The sequence below is a fragment of the Chlamydotis macqueenii genome, chromosome 3 (genome assembly GCF_036417535.1).
Source record: "Chlamydotis macqueenii isolate bChlMac1 chromosome 3, bChlMac1.mat, whole genome shotgun sequence".
In the NCBI taxonomy this organism is placed as follows: Eukaryota; Metazoa; Chordata; class Aves; order Otidiformes; family Otididae; genus Chlamydotis; species Chlamydotis macqueenii.
In genome coordinates, this window is record NC_141558.1 from 70,283,359 (window position 1) to 70,300,364 (window position 17,006).

Below are 17,006 nucleotides of genomic sequence, written 5' to 3' on the forward strand. Positions count from 1 at the left end.
AAGATTGCAGAGAGGTTGTCCGAGAGGCCAGGGATCACGTGAGGCAGGCTAAAGCCCTGATGGAATTGAATCTGGCCAGGGATGTCACAGGCAACAAGAAAAGCTTCTCTAGGTACATCAGGAAGAAAAGGAAGTCCAGGGAGAATGTGGGCCCTCTTCCAGAAGGAAACAGGAGACCCGGTTACCTCGGATATGGAGAAGGCTGAGGTACTCAACAACTCTTTTGCCTCAGTCCTCAACCATGAGGGGTCTATCCCAAGTCATAGAAGGCAAAGGCAGGGACTGGGAGAACAAAGAACTGCCCACTGTAGCAGAACAACAGGTTCGGGACCATCTAAGGAACTTGAAGGTGCACAAATCCTGAGGGAACTGGCAGATGAAGTCACTAAGCCACTATCCGTCGTATTTGAAAAATTGTGGCAATTCAGTGAAGTTCCCACTGACTGGAAAAGGGGAAACATAACCTCCATCTTTAAAAAGGGAAAAAAGGAAGACCTGGGGAACAACAGGCAGGCCAGTCAGTCTCACCTCTGTGCCTGGCAAGGTCATGGAGCAGATCCTCCTGGAAGCTATGCTAAGGCACATAGAGAGCAAGGAGGTGATTAGTGACAGCCAACACGGCTTCACAAAGGGCAGATCGTGCCTAACAAATTTTGTGGTTTTCTGTGATGGGGTTACAGCATTGGAGGACAAGGGACAAGAAACTGATGTCATCTACCTGGACTTGTACAAAGCATTTGACATGCTTTGTCATTTTCACAATGACAGTGGTGGGACACTGGAACAGGTTGCCCAGAGAGGTTGGAGATTCCCCATCCCTGGAAACGTTCAAGGTCAGGTTGGACAGGGCTCTGAGCAAACTGATCTGATTGGAGATGTCCCTGCTCCTGGCAGGGGGGTTGCACCAGATGACCTTTAAAGGTCCCTTCCAACCCAAACTATTCTATGATTCTATGACTTAGTACTACACCAGGACTTGGTGCAAGAGGTGCTTGTTGCCTCTCTTGCTAAATATTTCAGTGTTTCATCTCATTCTCAGAAGTTTAACAGGGGAATAAGATGTGCCCGTGTGGGATGTGCACCTGTGTCTGTAAAGGTTCTGCTGTGTAAGGACTTGGAGTATGGATGGGTTTTTTTTTTGCCTTTGGTCTCTTTGCATGCTATGGGAAGTGATTTAATGGGTTTTAAAAACCAAAACTCTTTTTGGTTCATCCTTTAGTTTGCTTTTTCTAATGGCTTCTCTGACACAAAATATCTATCTCGGGATATTGGTCAAGAGATTTGATCAAGAAGAAGCAAACAAAAGCAAAGCATGCTGTTGGAGGCTGGGCAGAGGAGGAGGAAGATGTGGAAGGGGAGATAAGAAGGAAAGATTTAGGATGTGTGTTGTGGTTTTGTTTAGTAAGGGGGGGGCTAAGGTGGTAGCTTCTGTAGGAAACTGCTAGAAGTCGCTCCCCTTTGTTCAGTGGACTTGGCTGGGCCTAGGGCAGACCCGCTGCTGGCCAAGGGCGAACCAATCGGTAGCAGAATGTTCCATGATAATGCCTCTGCGATAACGTATTTAAGAAGGGGAAAACAGGAAAAAAAAAGAGAGAAGATGTGAAGAAGCTGAGCAAGGGCAGAGGCACAGAGGGGGAGGCACTAGCCTTGTGGGCCTTGTAGGCCTCACTCTCTGGCCTCTCACCAGGCAGCCAACTGGGCCCGACTCGGCCCAGCCCTGCTGCAAGAAGTGGAGAGGAGAGGAGATGGATGATGTGAAGAGATCCTGAGAGGTGTCTGCCAGCCTGTTGTGAAGAACATTTCTTGTGATAGGAACTGCTGCAGACGCCAAGGTCATTGAAGAAGGAGGGGGAGGAGTAATGTGGCTCCTGGCCAACATTCCCCTGCAGCCTGTGGTGACAACCATGGTGGAGCAGGTTGTCCCCCTGCAGCCCATGGAGGTCCACGGAGGAGCAGAGATCCACTTGGAGCCAGTGAAGGACCCCACATGGGGGCAGGTGGATGCCTGAAGGTGGCTGTGGCCCATGGAGGGCCCGCTGGGACAGCCGTTCTGGAGAAACTGCACTCCATGCAGTTTCACAAAGGACTGTGGCCCGTGGGAGGGACCCCACGATGGAGCAGGGGAGGAATGCGAGGAGTTCTTCCCCTGACCATGAAGCAGTGGCGTGAAACAATGTATGATGAACTGACCGCAACCCCTCTTCTCTCTTCCCCCCTCTGCCACTCAGGAGGGAAAGGTAGTAGAAATAATGTTAAGCTTAGGAAGAGGGAGGGGTGGAGGGAGGTTATCTTGTTCTCTGTCTCATTATCCTGCTGTTTTTAGTAATAAATGAATAGTTTTCCCCAAGTCGAGTCTGTTTTGCCCGTGACAATAACTTTAAGGATTTTCTCTCTGTCCTTATCTCAAACCTTGAGCCGTTTTTCCTTGTATTTTCTCTCCCTATTCTCTCGGAGGGTGGAGGGAGTGAGAGAGAGACTGCATAGTCTGGTCCCGATCGGGGCTGAACTACGACAGTGTGCAACTAGTTCTTAGAAAAGTCCTGATTACTGGGAACACCAGCATGTAGACATTTGAAAACTGCACAGGAAAATGATGGCGTATAGCTTGATAGCCAAGTTGCAGTTTAGGCTGTCTTGTGACGAAACAAGGGCTTGGTAGTATTCACTGTTTGCTACCTGTCCTTGCTTCCACCCTCTGTAGGCTTTCTTTTTGTGTTTGAGTTTTTCCAGGAGCTCTTTGTTCATCCATGCAGGACTCCTGGCGTTTTTGCCCAACTTCCTCTTTGATGGGAGGCACTGCTCCTGAGCTTGAAGGAGGTGCTCCTTGAATATTAGCCAGCTTTCCTGGGCCCCTCATCTGCCCAGGGCTCTATCCCATGGCACTTTACCCAACAGATCCCTGAAGAGGCCAAAGTCTGCTCTCCTGAAGTTCAGGGTAGAGAGCTTGCTGTGCACCCTCCTTGCTGCCCTAAGGATCTTGAAGTCCACCATCTCATGGTCACTGCAGCCAAGGCTGCCCTTGAGTTCCACATTCCCCACCAGCCCCTCCCTGTTGCTGAGAACAAAGTCCAGCATAACATCCCTCTTTGTTGGCTCCTCCACCACTTGCAGGAGGAAGTTATCGTCCACACCTTCCAGGAACCTCCTGGATTGCTTATACCCTGCTGTGTTGTCCCTACAACAGATACCGGAGTCATTGAAGTCCCCTATAAGGACCAGGACTTGTGACCGTGAGGCTGCTCCTATCTGCCTGTGGAGGGCCTCGTCCACTGAGTCTTCCTGGCCAGGTGGCCTGTAGCAGACCCCCACTGTAATGTCACCTGTCCCTGCTCTCCCTTTAATCTTGACCCGTGAGCTCTCTGTCAGCATTTCATCCATGCCCAGGCAGAGCTCCATGCACTCCAGCCAGTTGCTGACATAGAAGGTGACACTCACTCCTCATCTCCCCTGCCTGTCCTTCCTAAAGACCCTATATGCCTCCATTCCAATGCTCCAGTCATAGGAGTCATCCCACCACATCTCCATGATGCCAACAAGGTTGTAGCCCTGCATGCATACACACATCTCTAGCTCTTCTCGCTTATTCCTCATTCTACGTGTGTTGGCATAGAGGGACTTAAGCCGGGTCCCCAACTAATCCAACTTGCTGGCTGGAGCAATAGGAATTCCTTTGAGCTGCATTCCAGGTTCCCTCGTACATACCTGTGATCCTTCCCCAGCTTCTGGGTACCTGTTGCTAGCACTGGCACCATGCTGACATCGGTGAGATGGATTGTGCTGCCCCTCCCCCCACAACATTTTTTAAAGCCCTCTTGATGAGCCTGTCAGGTCTTTGGCCAAAGACGCTCTTCCCCTTCTCCGTTAGGTGTATGTACCCCATCAGCCCCTAGCAGACAAAGTTTCTCAAAGCAAGTCTCATGGTCTAAATAGCCGATCCCCTGGCTGTAGCACCATTCGTGTAGCCATTTGTTGACTTGCCAGATTCAACTGTCTCTTTCAGACCCTTTCCCTTTGACCAGGAGGACAGATGCACCCCTGAGTCCTTAACTGATGCTCCCAGGGCCCTGTAGTCCTTTTTGATGCTCCTCAGGCTACTCCTGGCTGCGTCACTGGTGCCCACGTGAAACGCCAGCAGTGGGTAATAGTCCATGGGCCGTACAAGGTTTGGTACTCTCTTAGAAACATCCCTGATACAAGCTCCCGGTAAGCAGCACACCTCTCCAGAGAGCGCATTGGGTCAGCAAATGGGTGCCTCCATACCTTTTAGAAGAGAGTCACCCACTACTTTCAGAAGAGAGTCACCTGTCGCCTTTTCTTGCTTGCACTGGTCATTACACAAGCAGGTCAGGCTGCCTTGCTCAACTCCAATGTCTCTCCTGATGTGCTGGGTCTTCTTCAGCCTGCAGAGCAGCAAAGGGGTCTGCAAGTCCCTTTGGAAGCAGGACTATGACAGGAGGCGAGAACGGGAGCCACACCGTCTTGCAGCAGGATGCATTTAGCAGCCACGCGAGGATGCCATCCTCAAAGGCACACGCCACGGGTTGCTCTTGCTCCCGGGATGCGAGGAGTTTTTGTGGAGCTGGTCTGACACCCGCTGGCCACCTGTGCTATCGCCGCCTACCGCGTGCAACGTTTAGTTCCGCCCGTGAGCTGGAAATAAGGCCACCACCACACGAAAAACAGCAAACAAAATCCCTCACGCCGTGCACTGGTGCCGGGACAAACGTGAAATACACACCTAGAAAAAGGACACAGCGCTAGTTAGGCAAATAAAAACAAAACTATGCCTCAGAGTTTGCGCCCCGTTGATGTGTTGACTGCTTAACCGTGGAGGCTTGCTCTGGACACACCTTGGACTCTTTACACAAACCCCCACCTAACCTCAGCTGCTCCAGATAAGCAGCTGGTCTGTCCTCCTTAATCTCCTTACTGCTCCAAAACTACCAGGATTAGGGCTGCGAGGGAGGACCTACCCCATTTCCAGCCTCGTTCTCCAGGCAGCGCTGCCTCTTTGGAAGGTGAAGACACAAACAGCTTAGTCATCAGCTGGCCGAGACCTTGGCTTTGCAGATAAATAGTTGCAAGGATTAGAAAGTGCACAGAACTGTCAGTTGTCAGCTCCGAGGTGAGGGAAAGTTTTGGAACAACCAGCCCAGTTGCTTGCAGCTGCCATCCCCAAAGGGTTTCACATGGAACAGCTGCTTGAAGGTGATGCAGGCAGGGGGCCCAGCTGGCATAACACCAGAGTAGGAGACCAGAACTCGTAGCCCTGCTACCAGCTTGCTGTCTGATGTTGCAATGTTTGCAGAATGCCAATCATCTTAATGAATCCATCTTAAATTCAGATTCCACCTTGAAAATTTTCCTAACCTGGTCCTGGTGAGAAGAGCTGCTGAGGGGTAGTGCAGCAGGCAGCAGTGCAAGTGAAATCCTGCTCCAGAGCCGCACACGAGATGCGATGTTCTCAGTGCCTCGTCTTGTTCAGAACTCCTCTGGGAAGCACTGGTTCTCCTGGGACTCGTCACAGTCCAGCATTTCCAAATGGATGTGTTGATAACAGTGCTGTAATCCAAACTGGTTTGGAAAAGGAAGCAAATGGCAGATTGCTTCTGCTTCACTGTCAGGCAGTGAAGCACCTAAAATACCCTTGGAAGGGGAAATAGAGATTTTGGGGATTGGCGGGTGTCGTAGTTCAGCCCTGATCGGGACCAAACTATACAGTCCCTCTCTTACTCTCCAACCGCCTAAAAGAATAGGGAGAGATAATATAAGGAAAAAGGCTCGAGGTTTGAGATAAGGACAGGGAAAAATCCTTAAGGGTACCGTTAGGGGCAAAACAGACTTGACTTGGGGAAAACTATTCATTTACTTCTAAAAAAAAAAAGCAGGATAATGAGATAGAGAAGAAGATAGCCTCCCCCACCCCTCCCTCTTCCCGGGCTTAACATTATCTCTACTACCTTCTCTACTACCCGCCCCCAACTGGCACAGGGGGGAAGAGGGAATGGGGGTTACTGTCAGTTCATCACACGTTGTTGTACGCCGCTGCTTCGTCATCAGGGAAAGCATTCCTGACATTCTTCCCTAGCTCCAGCGTGAGGTCTCATCCACGGGCCACAGTCCTTGTAAAATTGCTCTGGCATGGGTCATCTCTTCCACAGGGTGCAGTCCCTCCAGAACAGCTGCCCCAGCGCAGGCCCTCCATGGGCCACAGCCTCCTTCAGGCCTCCACCTGCCCTGACGTGGGGTCCTCCTGTCTGTACATACAGCTCTATCTCCTGGGATGTAGGGCACCTCTGTCTCTCCCCTTTGAGCTCGGTGTCATTATAGTGCAATATACACATGCAGAGGCTGAGGCACTAATGAGGCGATTTGCCACAGCCCAAATCTCTGCCCAAGCTGTAATTAAACAATACAGTTCTGTCCGTGTAGTGGGAGCCCTCTGATGAGTCAGCATGAGCTGTCTTTCATTTGCCTCTTTCTCAGAGTTAATTTTGGGAAAGGAATTAAGGATCCACTAGTCCAGGGAGATGGAATTCCTCCCTCTTCCTTGCAGGTAGCCCCTCTGTGCAATGTTAACTTTGTGTTCACCTGAGAACATCATCTTTTACAGGTGACTAAATTTGCACCCTCTCTGAAGGTGCCTGAAATTAAGGTGTAAACAAATGGAGAAGAGAGCAAAGGGAATAAACCCAGGTGAGGCAAAGCAACTGGTTTTGGAAATGGGAATTGAATGAAAGAAGCACAAGGAAGAATTGGAAACGCTTGTAGTGATGGGTGTGTGTGGGTACAGGGACAGAAGGGCTCCTTGCAAGGGAGTAAAGTTTCCCTGGGTGCTGATCTAAGAAACAGCCTCTGCATTGCCTTGTAGCCATCCTGGAGCAGGAGCACGCTCAGGGGCCCCAGCTCAGGGGCCACCTTTGGGCAGCAGAGCTGGGCCGGGGGATGGGCCCAGGGCCGGGCTGAGGTGCCCCGTGCAGCCGCTCTCAGGATCGGTGCTGGGGCAAGTGGATAGAAAAGGCATCGGCACGTGACGCGTGTTATAGAAGACATTTGATTTAACTGTATTCTTTCCTCTGAGTAGTCCTGTTTAGCATTAGTAGCTTAGCAGTAGCAGCTAAAGTAGTTGAAGCCGTAGGCCGCAGGAGCTGACCAAGGGTCATGTTTTTCATAAAATAAATGCATCTCACCCAGAACTAGCTGAATCTGGCAGACACAAGCAGAATGAAGAAGAAAAGGACCAAGGACACCGTTCCCAGAGACTGAGGTAACCTCAGAAGAAGACCAGCCCAGCGACAGTGAAAACTGGCAAGAAATCATGATATAAGAAAAACGGCTCAAGGTTTGAGATAAGGACGGAAAGAAATCCTTAAAGTTACCATCACGGGCAAAACAAACTCGACTTGGGGAAAACTATTCATTTATTTCTAAAACTAGCAGGAGAATGAAACAGGGAACGAGATAACTTCCCCCCAACCCTCCCTCTTCCCGGGCTTAACATTATCTCTACTACCTTCCCCCCGAGTGACATGGCGGGGAAGAGGGAATGGAAGTCGCAGTCAGTTCATCACGTGTTGTTTTACGCCGCTGCTTCGTTTTCGGGAGAAGAACAACTCGCATTCCTCCCCTGCTCCATTGTGGGGTCCCTGCCACAGGCCATAGTCCTTCATGAAACTACTCCGGCGTGGGTCATCTCTTCCACAGGGTGCAGTCCCTCCAGAACAGCTGCCCCAGTGCAGACCCTCCATGGGCCACAGCCTCCTTCAGGCCTCCACCTGCCCCAGCATGGGGACCTCCACGGGCTGCAGGTGGATCTCTGCCCCTCCGTGGACCTCCATGGGCTGCAGAGGGACAACCTGCTCCACCATGGTCATTCACCACAGGCTGCAGGGGAATCTTGGCCAGGAGCCGCATTACTCCTTCCCCTCCTTCTTCACTGACCTTGGTGTCTGCAGCCGTTCCTCTCACAAGAAAAATTCTTCACAACAGGCTGGCAGACGCCTCTCAGGATCTTTTTACATCTCATTCACTTCTCATCTCCTCTCCACTTCTTGCAGCGGGGCTGGGCCCAGTCAGCTGCCCAGCAGGAGGCCAGAGCGTGAGGCCTGCAAGGCCCACAAGGCTAGTGCCTGCCCCTCTCTGCCCCCGCTCAGCTGCTTCACATCTTCTCTCATTTTTTTTTCTGTTTTCCCCTTCCTAAATATGTTATTGCAGAGGCATTAACAGGGAACATTCTGCTACCAATTGGCTCAGCCTTGGCCAGCAGCGGGTCCACCCTAGGCCCGGACAAGTCCACTGAACAAAGAGGAGCGAGTTCTAGCAGTTTCCTACAGAAGCCACTACCTGAGTCCCCACCTCACTAAACAAACCAGAACAGAACTAATGAAAAAAGAATTTGATTCCTTCACTCAGACCTTCAGTTTTTCTTTCTTTCAAAACTCTGCCACTATATGGAGGGTTCTATGAACATAGATCAGGCTGCTGTGTTTTCGTATTGCACTATACAGATGCACCAACATCTGCAGCTTTCAGCTCTTCCTCTCTGTTCTCGTCTCTTCTCCCCTTTGAGCTTCCAAACCTTTGCATGGTGAGGGACTGGCACATCCCTTCCTCACTCTGTTTCCTGAATCTCCCATTCAGAAGTGCTTTATTGGTCCACATTATTTTAGACAGAAGGAAGAAATTCTGTACTGAGAGGGTGGTGAGGCACTGGAACAGGTTGCCCAGGGAAGCTGTGGATGCCCCATCCCTGGAAGTGTTCAAGGCCAGGTTGGATGGGGCTTTGAGTGACCCGGTCGAGCAGAAGGTGTCCCTGCCCAGGGCAGGAGGGTTGGAATAGATGATCTTCAAGGTGCTTTCCAACCCAAACCATTCTGTGATTCTATGATATAAGGCAAAGCCTTCACTTCTCAAAAGAGGGAAAAAAGACATTTAGAAAACATCTATGTATTAAAAAACTCTACCTTGTGCCACGATGCCTGCCCACAGCTTGCCTCGCCCAGCTTCTGTAGGATACCCCCAGACCACTCGCTGCCCAGCACCCCGTGTGTCAGCCAGCACCCCCTGCGAGGTGGCACAGCCCCCTGCCCCGAGCCCCTCTCCTGCACCTCCCCACGGGTGCCCCAAGGTGCCGGGAGGTGGTCGGATGGCACCGCTCACCTCGTCACATCAGTCCGTTGCACAGGGGAGCACAGGGGACTGCAGACAAGATGCATCCCCGGAAAGGGAAAGAAAATTTCAGCACAGCTGGGGAGATTTCTGCTGTCAGGAGACTGGGGTTGTGAGCTTGACCTGGGCATCTCAGGCATGTGCCACCGCACCAGCAGCTACCAGAGACTTGTAAAGGGGTCACCTGGTAGCCTGGCACCTGCGATGTACACCGGCACGTACAGCGAGCTGCACATCCTCCGATACCACATATCCTCCCGGTGAGCAGGTCCTGATCTCTCAATTCTCTGCTTCCAGAGTCAAAACATCCAATCCTATGGCCTCAATGCTTCCAAAGCCCATCCCTTACTTTGTCAGTAAATATAAATATATATATATATGTATGCACATCTCTTACTTTCTAAGTACGTAAATAAATACATTATTTTCCTTTTGACAGTTACAAATTGCATTCACACGTGGCTTTTATTTCTTTTGTATCTATGCAAACTTCTTAGGGAAGATGAGCTCAAGATAAAAATATTTTCAAAAATACTTCCTTTTATTTTTTATTATTTTTTAAAAGCCTACGTCAAGATATGCTATGTACAGCTGTAGCTCTAAATATTGTCAGGTAAATCGCGTTCTTCAAACAGACAGAATAAAACCAAAGCCACTGCCATGTCCACCTTTGCCTCCACCTGTCCCACTCAGCGCCTCTCTGTCAGCTTCCTGGGACACACCAAGCCTTCACCCGATGTTCACGTCCAAAATCTCACAGAGGTTTTCCGCCAAATGTGGAAAGTGCCTGGCGGCATGCTTCTTCAGCCTGGAGCCCATCACTTGGTAGAGGCTCTTTGCAAGCTTGGTGACCACAGCCCTGACATTTTCGTTTTGGAGAGGCAGGACCCTGTTTCCCAGGAAGAACCAGAGCACAGGCAGGGCGTAGCGCTCGACGGCTTTTGGTTTCTGGGGATGAACTGATGTCACAAGCACTGCCGGGCGAGAGAGAAAAGCTTCTTAACAACCTTGATGCAAGCAAGTACCTACCTTTAGTTTTGGTTCTTAGAAGCCTTCTCTGGCTAATATCAGCAAGCTCAAAGAGCCTGCTGATCCAGAAACAGGCAACAGAGGCTGATCATCCACTGAACAGAACAACCAACCTCTGAGGACCTAAATTTCTCCCCATCAGAGGCCTTGTACCCGTGATAGGCCCAGCAAAGTCAATCATACACTTGTAAGTCATTTCACTACCCACTTCTGCATTACAAATGACAAAAATGTCAAATTGCTGTTGATTTCCATTAAGACGTTGTCTAAAGCAGCTGCTGAAGATTTTGAAATGCAGCTTAGAGAGGGAATTGAAAGACTTCTAAGAAAAAATAACAGGATTACTCTGTTGTGACCTTTGATGACAAATGCCAAAAGTCGAATCTGGCAGTTCCCTTGGCTCAGTGGCACACAGCAAACGGCAGTACTGTACCACACTGCAGAACTCCAGTGCATGAAACGTGTGTGCTGCTTGATAGCTTCATGAGAAACATCAGTGACAAACTGATGTCTTTGGCAGAATGGTCTGATTTGAGTACTTTTTTCCGTCGTACTTGGTGGCCTCTAATGAGCAGCTCTTTCAGACTTCAGGATGTCTTGGATAATTACCCAGACCCCATTGCCACGGCACGTGAGCTTCTCACAAGTTTAACGGCACTTACCCTCACAATGTTCCCTGAAATAGGGGAACACAGACAGAAGAATCTTACACAAGGGGGCTGAAATTTAACCAGAAAAACGAGTGTTCCCTCTCATACTCTTGAAGTCTGATCTCAGCCTATTTTCGGAACTCAGCGATATTAAATACAAACAAAAATTAACTACCCATAGGCTTCTTGCATGGCAGATTTTGCTGAGAGACCAAAATCTGATATGGTCTGGTGCCAAAGTTCTTATTTTCTATTCTGTGGAAATGTTATGCAGGAACCGTTTAAAATTCTGTCATGCAAGGACCTTCATTTCCTCCATGCTGCTAATCTAGCATCAGTCACCCAGATTTAAACAGCTCCTGAAAGTACCTAAAACCAAGAGGAGCCAGCCAGGGTATTTTTGGACTCTCTCTTTCCTGCAGGCAGGTCCTGAGATGTCCCAGTGAGGACTCAGAGCTGGAGCTTGAGCACCGTTCTCATCTCACACGCTGCACACCTCCACAGCAGCCAGACAAGCCCCTGCCAAACACACCTAGAACGTGTATTTTGCAGGAGGGACAAGCTCAGGACGTTCTGGTGTTCGATAAGCTACTGCGCTCTCTATTTGAGGCATTTCCCCTAAATATTCGCTCTGAAGATTTTTTGACTTGAAGTGGAGGTTAGCTGGAGCAGGCAATACCTGAGAGATGTTCTGTGACATCCAGCAGAGCTTGGTCGCTGAGGAAAGGCACTTGGTAGGCAAATGCTTGCAGCAGCAATGTGTTATCTGAAAGAGAAGCATTTATTTCTGCTCACTCTTCTGAGGTTATAAGGAAAAAAAAACAGGAGGAAGGGAAAGGGCAGGGGTAACTGCATTCTGTAACAGAAATTTCTGCCCCTTTACTCTGAGTTACTTGAGAGGATTTAAATTCAAAAAGAAAAGCTCTCATTTCACATTTGCAAATCCACAGTTGACTGCTGTACAAGGAGCTCTGTTAAACATTTCACATCAGGGCCCTCAAAATTTAAATCACATGTAAGCAGTGAAAAGGTTTTGCATCCTGGAGCTTTGCAGGAGTGACCGCCTCCCTCCTCAGAGGCAAAGGGTGAGAAGGCTCAAAAGTCCACACATCCCTTCACACTTTAAGGATAAGCTGGTGTTAAACCTTTAAGTTACCTGTTGGGATCTAGGGACAAGACTCCAAGCTACTCTTACAAGAGAGAATTACTGCTCATTGCCAAGACCATCCGCTCTCAGGGGCTCTTGTAACATCTCTGACATCAGATCTTGGCAGAGAGAATGGAAAACAAACAGATTTCCAAATAGGTGACTGTCACATCTGTTTTAGTTTTTCCTATGCTGCCTGTGGTTGATTTGGGGTCTTGTTTTAGTTTGCAAACTGTTGCCAGGATTGGTCTGCAAGCCTCCAGTCTTTCTGCTTTGGAAAGCCAAGCAAAGCTTTTCTTGAAGGAAGAATGTGCGTGGGATGTTGGGATTCTTCAGCTTGGAGAAGAGAAGGCTCTGGAGACCTTATAGTGGCCTTCCAGTACCTAAAGGGGGCTTCTAAGAAAGATGGGGAGAAACTCTTTAGCAGGGCCTGTTGCCATAGTATATGAGATAATGGTTTTAAAACAGAAGGAGGTAGATTTAGACGACATATAAGGAAGAAAAAATTCTACAATGGTGATGGTGGAACACTGAAATAGGTTGCCTGGAGAGGTGGTAGATTCCTCACCCCTGGAAACATTCAAGGCCAGGTTGGATGGGGCTCTGAGCATCCTGATCTCGTTGGAGATGTCCCTGCTTCTTGCAGGGGGGTTGCACTAGATGACCTTTAAAAGTCCCTTCCAACACAAACTATTCTACAATTTCATGATTCTATACACTTTTCAAGTTAAGATTTTCAAATGCCCTGTGCATTTTGAAACAGTAAACTCGAGTCAGTAACAAATTAACCCCACCATTAGTTCAGCTGCCTTGAGAGACCTAATGACAGAGGAGCTTTTAATGGCTGTTAAGGAAAAGAAGGTGGCAGGCAGTTCAGTTCTTCTTAACTCACCTTCAATTCTCTGCACTACACAGTAGCTAAATCTCTTGGCCACAGGACAGGCATTTGCACTAAAAGCATTTGCACTAAGAGCAGAAGAAGAATCTCCTTCTCCACACTCTCATTTTCACTGTGTTTCCCTCTTTGCTATGTTAACAGCTACAGGGGAAATCTCCCTTCCCCTCTGGCAGAGGGCTGGTTCTTCTGGGAGTTACTCATGCTGCTGGCCTGACCCCACGCCCTGGCATCAGGCAGTGGCCATCTGAAGGACATTCCTTTCATGACAGAGGACAGGGTAGGACAGATGTCAGAGGAGAGCAACATCTATGTCTTGGTCCCATTGCAGCTGGGCTCAGTTTGCTGGTTCGCCCCATCTACAAGGTAGCTCCCTTGAGTGGGAATAGGGTCCCAGGTCACAGCTAATGAATGTGCGTGGTCTTCAGCTGGGGACAGCCAAATGGGTTAGTATAAATAAATGCTTCAGGCATTATCTGGAAGCAAATTTGTTTGTTTGTAGCTAGAATTTTGGTCTCAGGGATAGAAGTTTGTTGTTTTGGAGAGTTATTTTCTGTTTTTACATAGAGTGATCAAGCAATTTTATAACCAGCTTGCATTTTTGCATGGGTCATTAAAGGTGACAGATGAGGAAGTCTCATCTAAAACTCAGAATCGGAGGCATGTTGGGGTCTTGTTTTAGCTCCACAGTCCTGGAGCAATAGCTGGGCTCTTAACTATGAAACTGGAGCAACAAGGCAAGATGTTGTGCTCACAGTCTAAGCTAGGAGTGTTGAACAGTCCTTTAGAGGTCTGGTGTTTTTTTTGTCATTTGTCACTTGATTTTAAATTGTAAAGGCAGACAGCTTTAAAGCATGTGGGAAGGTTTTGCTCATGCATTTTCCTAGTAGAGCCTTCCTTCCCTCACTAAAGCCCTAGATCCTGACTTCTGAAATATCTGTGATTCAGTTGCCTGTTTGAATTTTTGCAAACGCTCATAAAAATGAGCAGGACCAAAAAATGTATCCCACGTTGTTTGCCTGAACCTGTCTCTGTGTAAAGTCACTGTGATGAGAGACAGATGTGCCTTTCACCTGTTCTGCCATCTGCAATCCCTTCAGGGGATCCAGCTGCCTAAAATAAAGTGCCGAGGAAGTCACAGAGACCTAAGAGTCACAGATAACAGCACTTGCTACAGATTGGGTCTGGTTTTCAACTGTTTCCCCTGGCTGCAATCAACCCTGCCAGCCCTTTCTTCACTTAGGGAGCCACTCAGTTGTCTATGCTTGTACTCATTGTTGTGAATTGGTAACATCAACCACAAAGCTGAGGTGAGAGGAAAAAAGTCCCCTTAATATAACCCAATCTGCTTTACTACCATCCCTCATTTCTGCTTTTCTGGCTCCCTTATTTTCAGGTTACTGCCTCCAAATCAAGGCAAATTGAAACCTGTGCCAGGTGAGGGGAAGCAGGGAGCTGACATCAGGACAGTGTCTCCACATGCTTTCAAGAAATACATACTACTCTCATGCGTACAATCAGTTTCTACAGCCGATCACAAGGGCATAACTCCAAATACACAGACAATACACTGTCAGTAGCTGTTAGAAGTGGTTTTGGTGAACTGCAAAGACACCAAAATAGACTCCTGTAGCATTACCCATGAAGGAAGATGCCACTGTATTGCCAGTCCACAGCATGCAAACATGTAGCTTTTCGACCACAACAAGGGATGTGCTGGAGGTGCACTCTGCAGGGCAGCTGCTCCCAGCCAAAATGAGCCCGAGGATCCCTGAGAGCTTCAGCAAGAGCCTGGTAGGCAGCAGAAGACACAACGTGCAGCAGGCCATATGGTTCAGGACACAGGGCAGATTGGGACCTCACCCCCAATCCTGTATCAGGACCCCTCCCAGCTGCAGGTACGTATTTCACATCAACAGCCATGCTTGGTGCCTCATGCTGAAGCATCCAGAAAAGGGGACAGTAATAGGCTCTATACCCTTGTGGAAGAAGGGAGCCAAGGCATTTGTAACCCCACAGGCAAGGAGACCTCCAAGCTGACTATGGAACAAGCGTTTTGTTCTTCATCTGATCCGTGATATGATCTTTCATAACACAGACTGAGATTGAAATTCAAATTCTCAATCTTTGAATTCAAAAGGACATTTTCATTTGGGCTTTACATGGCTAAACTACTGCCTGAAACTGCAAAACGAGTAACTGACATCAAAGCTTGCCATACAGCAGTCAGTGAGGGCCAGATGCATCTACTCAGAAGAGCCACCAGTGCCAGATCACAGAATGAAGCTCAGCAAGAGCAAAGAACCGCCACCACCCTTCCCATCACGTCTTTCAAGGAAAAAGCACATTCCTTTCATCTTGTTTCACTGGATGTAAACTTAACTGAATGCATATCTAGAAATCCAATTCAATAAAAACAAAATCCATGCAGTCTCCGAGGAGGAAGGGGTAAAAACAGTCAGTACAGGTGCCAGTCACTTCCCTTATGCTCTTCTGGCAGGAACTTAAAATGAGCCCTATAACGTCCTCTCTGCTGAATTAATAACCAGACATACAGTCCAGGTGATAAGCAGCAGCCATTCAGCTGCACATCCCAACAGGATACAATCCACTGGGATAGAAAGAATCTAGGCAGGACTTCATAAACATCTGGCAGCAGCTGGATATTTCCACAGATGACAAAAGAGGTATCAATGGACTCAGTGTTCACTTGGCTCTGAGATGGAGGAGCCACAGCTGAGGAGAGGCAATGGCAAACGTCAGTCTTACCTAGGTGAGCAATGGATGCTTCCAGCACCTTCACAGCTGCCGTATAAATCCCCAGGTGCTTTGAGTTCAGGTTCTCTGTGACCACTTCTACCAGAGGGACCAGCACAGGGTGTAAGGCCTCTCTCAGTATGGGCATCATCAAAGCCAGCACCTCCAGTGCCTGCTGGTTCACTTTCTGGTTGCAATCCCGAAGTCTCAGGACAAAAACATCAAAAATCTGTTAAGAAAACAGAAAACATGAAAACTGGATCCAAATGTCTTTGTTTTAAGAAGGGACACAGAAACAGGGACCCCGCAATGCAAAAGATGAATGTAATCCTTTCTGTCAGGTCAGCTCTTGCTAGCACAATGTCAGTCTTTCCCCGTGGGCTACTGACTGCAGTGCTTGCACAACCTCATGCTGGTTGAAAAGATTTTTCTCTTTCTTTAAGAGGTTTGCATGGGACAGGATAGGTCATGTGGTGTTTCCCCTTACCTATAAATCATTCAATTAATCGCATTTTAATAATGCAAAATAGCATCTTTGCTAGAAAGTTATGGCAACAGGTATTTACGATGCCCATTTTTCCATGAGGTTGTCTCAAGTACTGAGGGGAGTTTTGATGTTGCCAATAGTGTGGCTGGATGAGATCCAAGTTTTGGGTTATCCATCTCGGAACCTGCATTTGGAACAATGCAGGGCTCTGGAGAACTCTTCAGGATCCAGACCATCTGTCTAGCTAACAGGTAGATTCTAGTAGTTGTTTAGAACATCTAGATGGCTTCTAGAATTTTAATGTGCCCTGCAGTTCTCATTAGAGCAGGTTCAGTCCCTTGACAGACACATTTCCAAGCACCATTTTCTGGAAAGGGGAAACAAGCAGCTGCTGGGAGGAGAAGGAAGAGAAGATCTGTCTCTAGCGCTTTTCTTCCGCTTTCCAAAGAGAAAGGAAAGAGCGGGTGAGAACAGGCTTTCCCAAGTACGAAAGGGAGGAGGACGGAAGTGAATAGGCAGAGTTGTGTCAGTCACAGGAAAGATAAAGTGTACAGGACCATCCTTTCAAAAACAACCTGGTTTTTCTTCTTAAAGCAACCCAGCCTGATACTTCTCTCCCCGGCCCCAACCCATTTTCCTTCTAGAGAAGAATTGCCAAGCTTTCAGGGCTGGATTCCCTTTATTTCAACCTAGCTGGTTGTAGGGGACAGCAGAAGCTACAGAAACAGGCCATTCTCATCATCTCATGCAAAAGCACCACTAGGCACTTGCCAGAGAAATACACCTGGACTGAAATGACTTGCCCTGAAACCAGGAGCTGAATTAAATTATTCGGGGTCAGAAAGCACCAGCCTGTCCCAAGCAACCAGTATG

General features: G+C 48.4%; 1 protein-coding gene across 1 annotated transcript in view; it reads right to left on the reverse strand.

Moving 5' to 3' along the window:
- Positions 1-9,897: 9,897 nt before the first annotated feature.
- LOC147601296 (TOG array regulator of axonemal microtubules protein 2-like) overlaps positions 9,898-17,006 on the reverse strand; it is a 32,393-nt gene continuing 25,284 nt past the window's right edge. Inside the window, exons 17-19 of the mRNA XM_086743348.1 lie at positions 15,659-15,875; positions 11,527-11,613; positions 9,898-10,142 (exon numbers count right to left, since the gene is read on the reverse strand). Coding sequence (XP_086599474.1) covers positions 9,898-10,142; positions 11,527-11,613; positions 15,659-15,875 — 549 coding nt within the window. The remainder of the gene's footprint in view (positions 10,143-11,526; positions 11,614-15,658; positions 15,876-17,006) is intronic.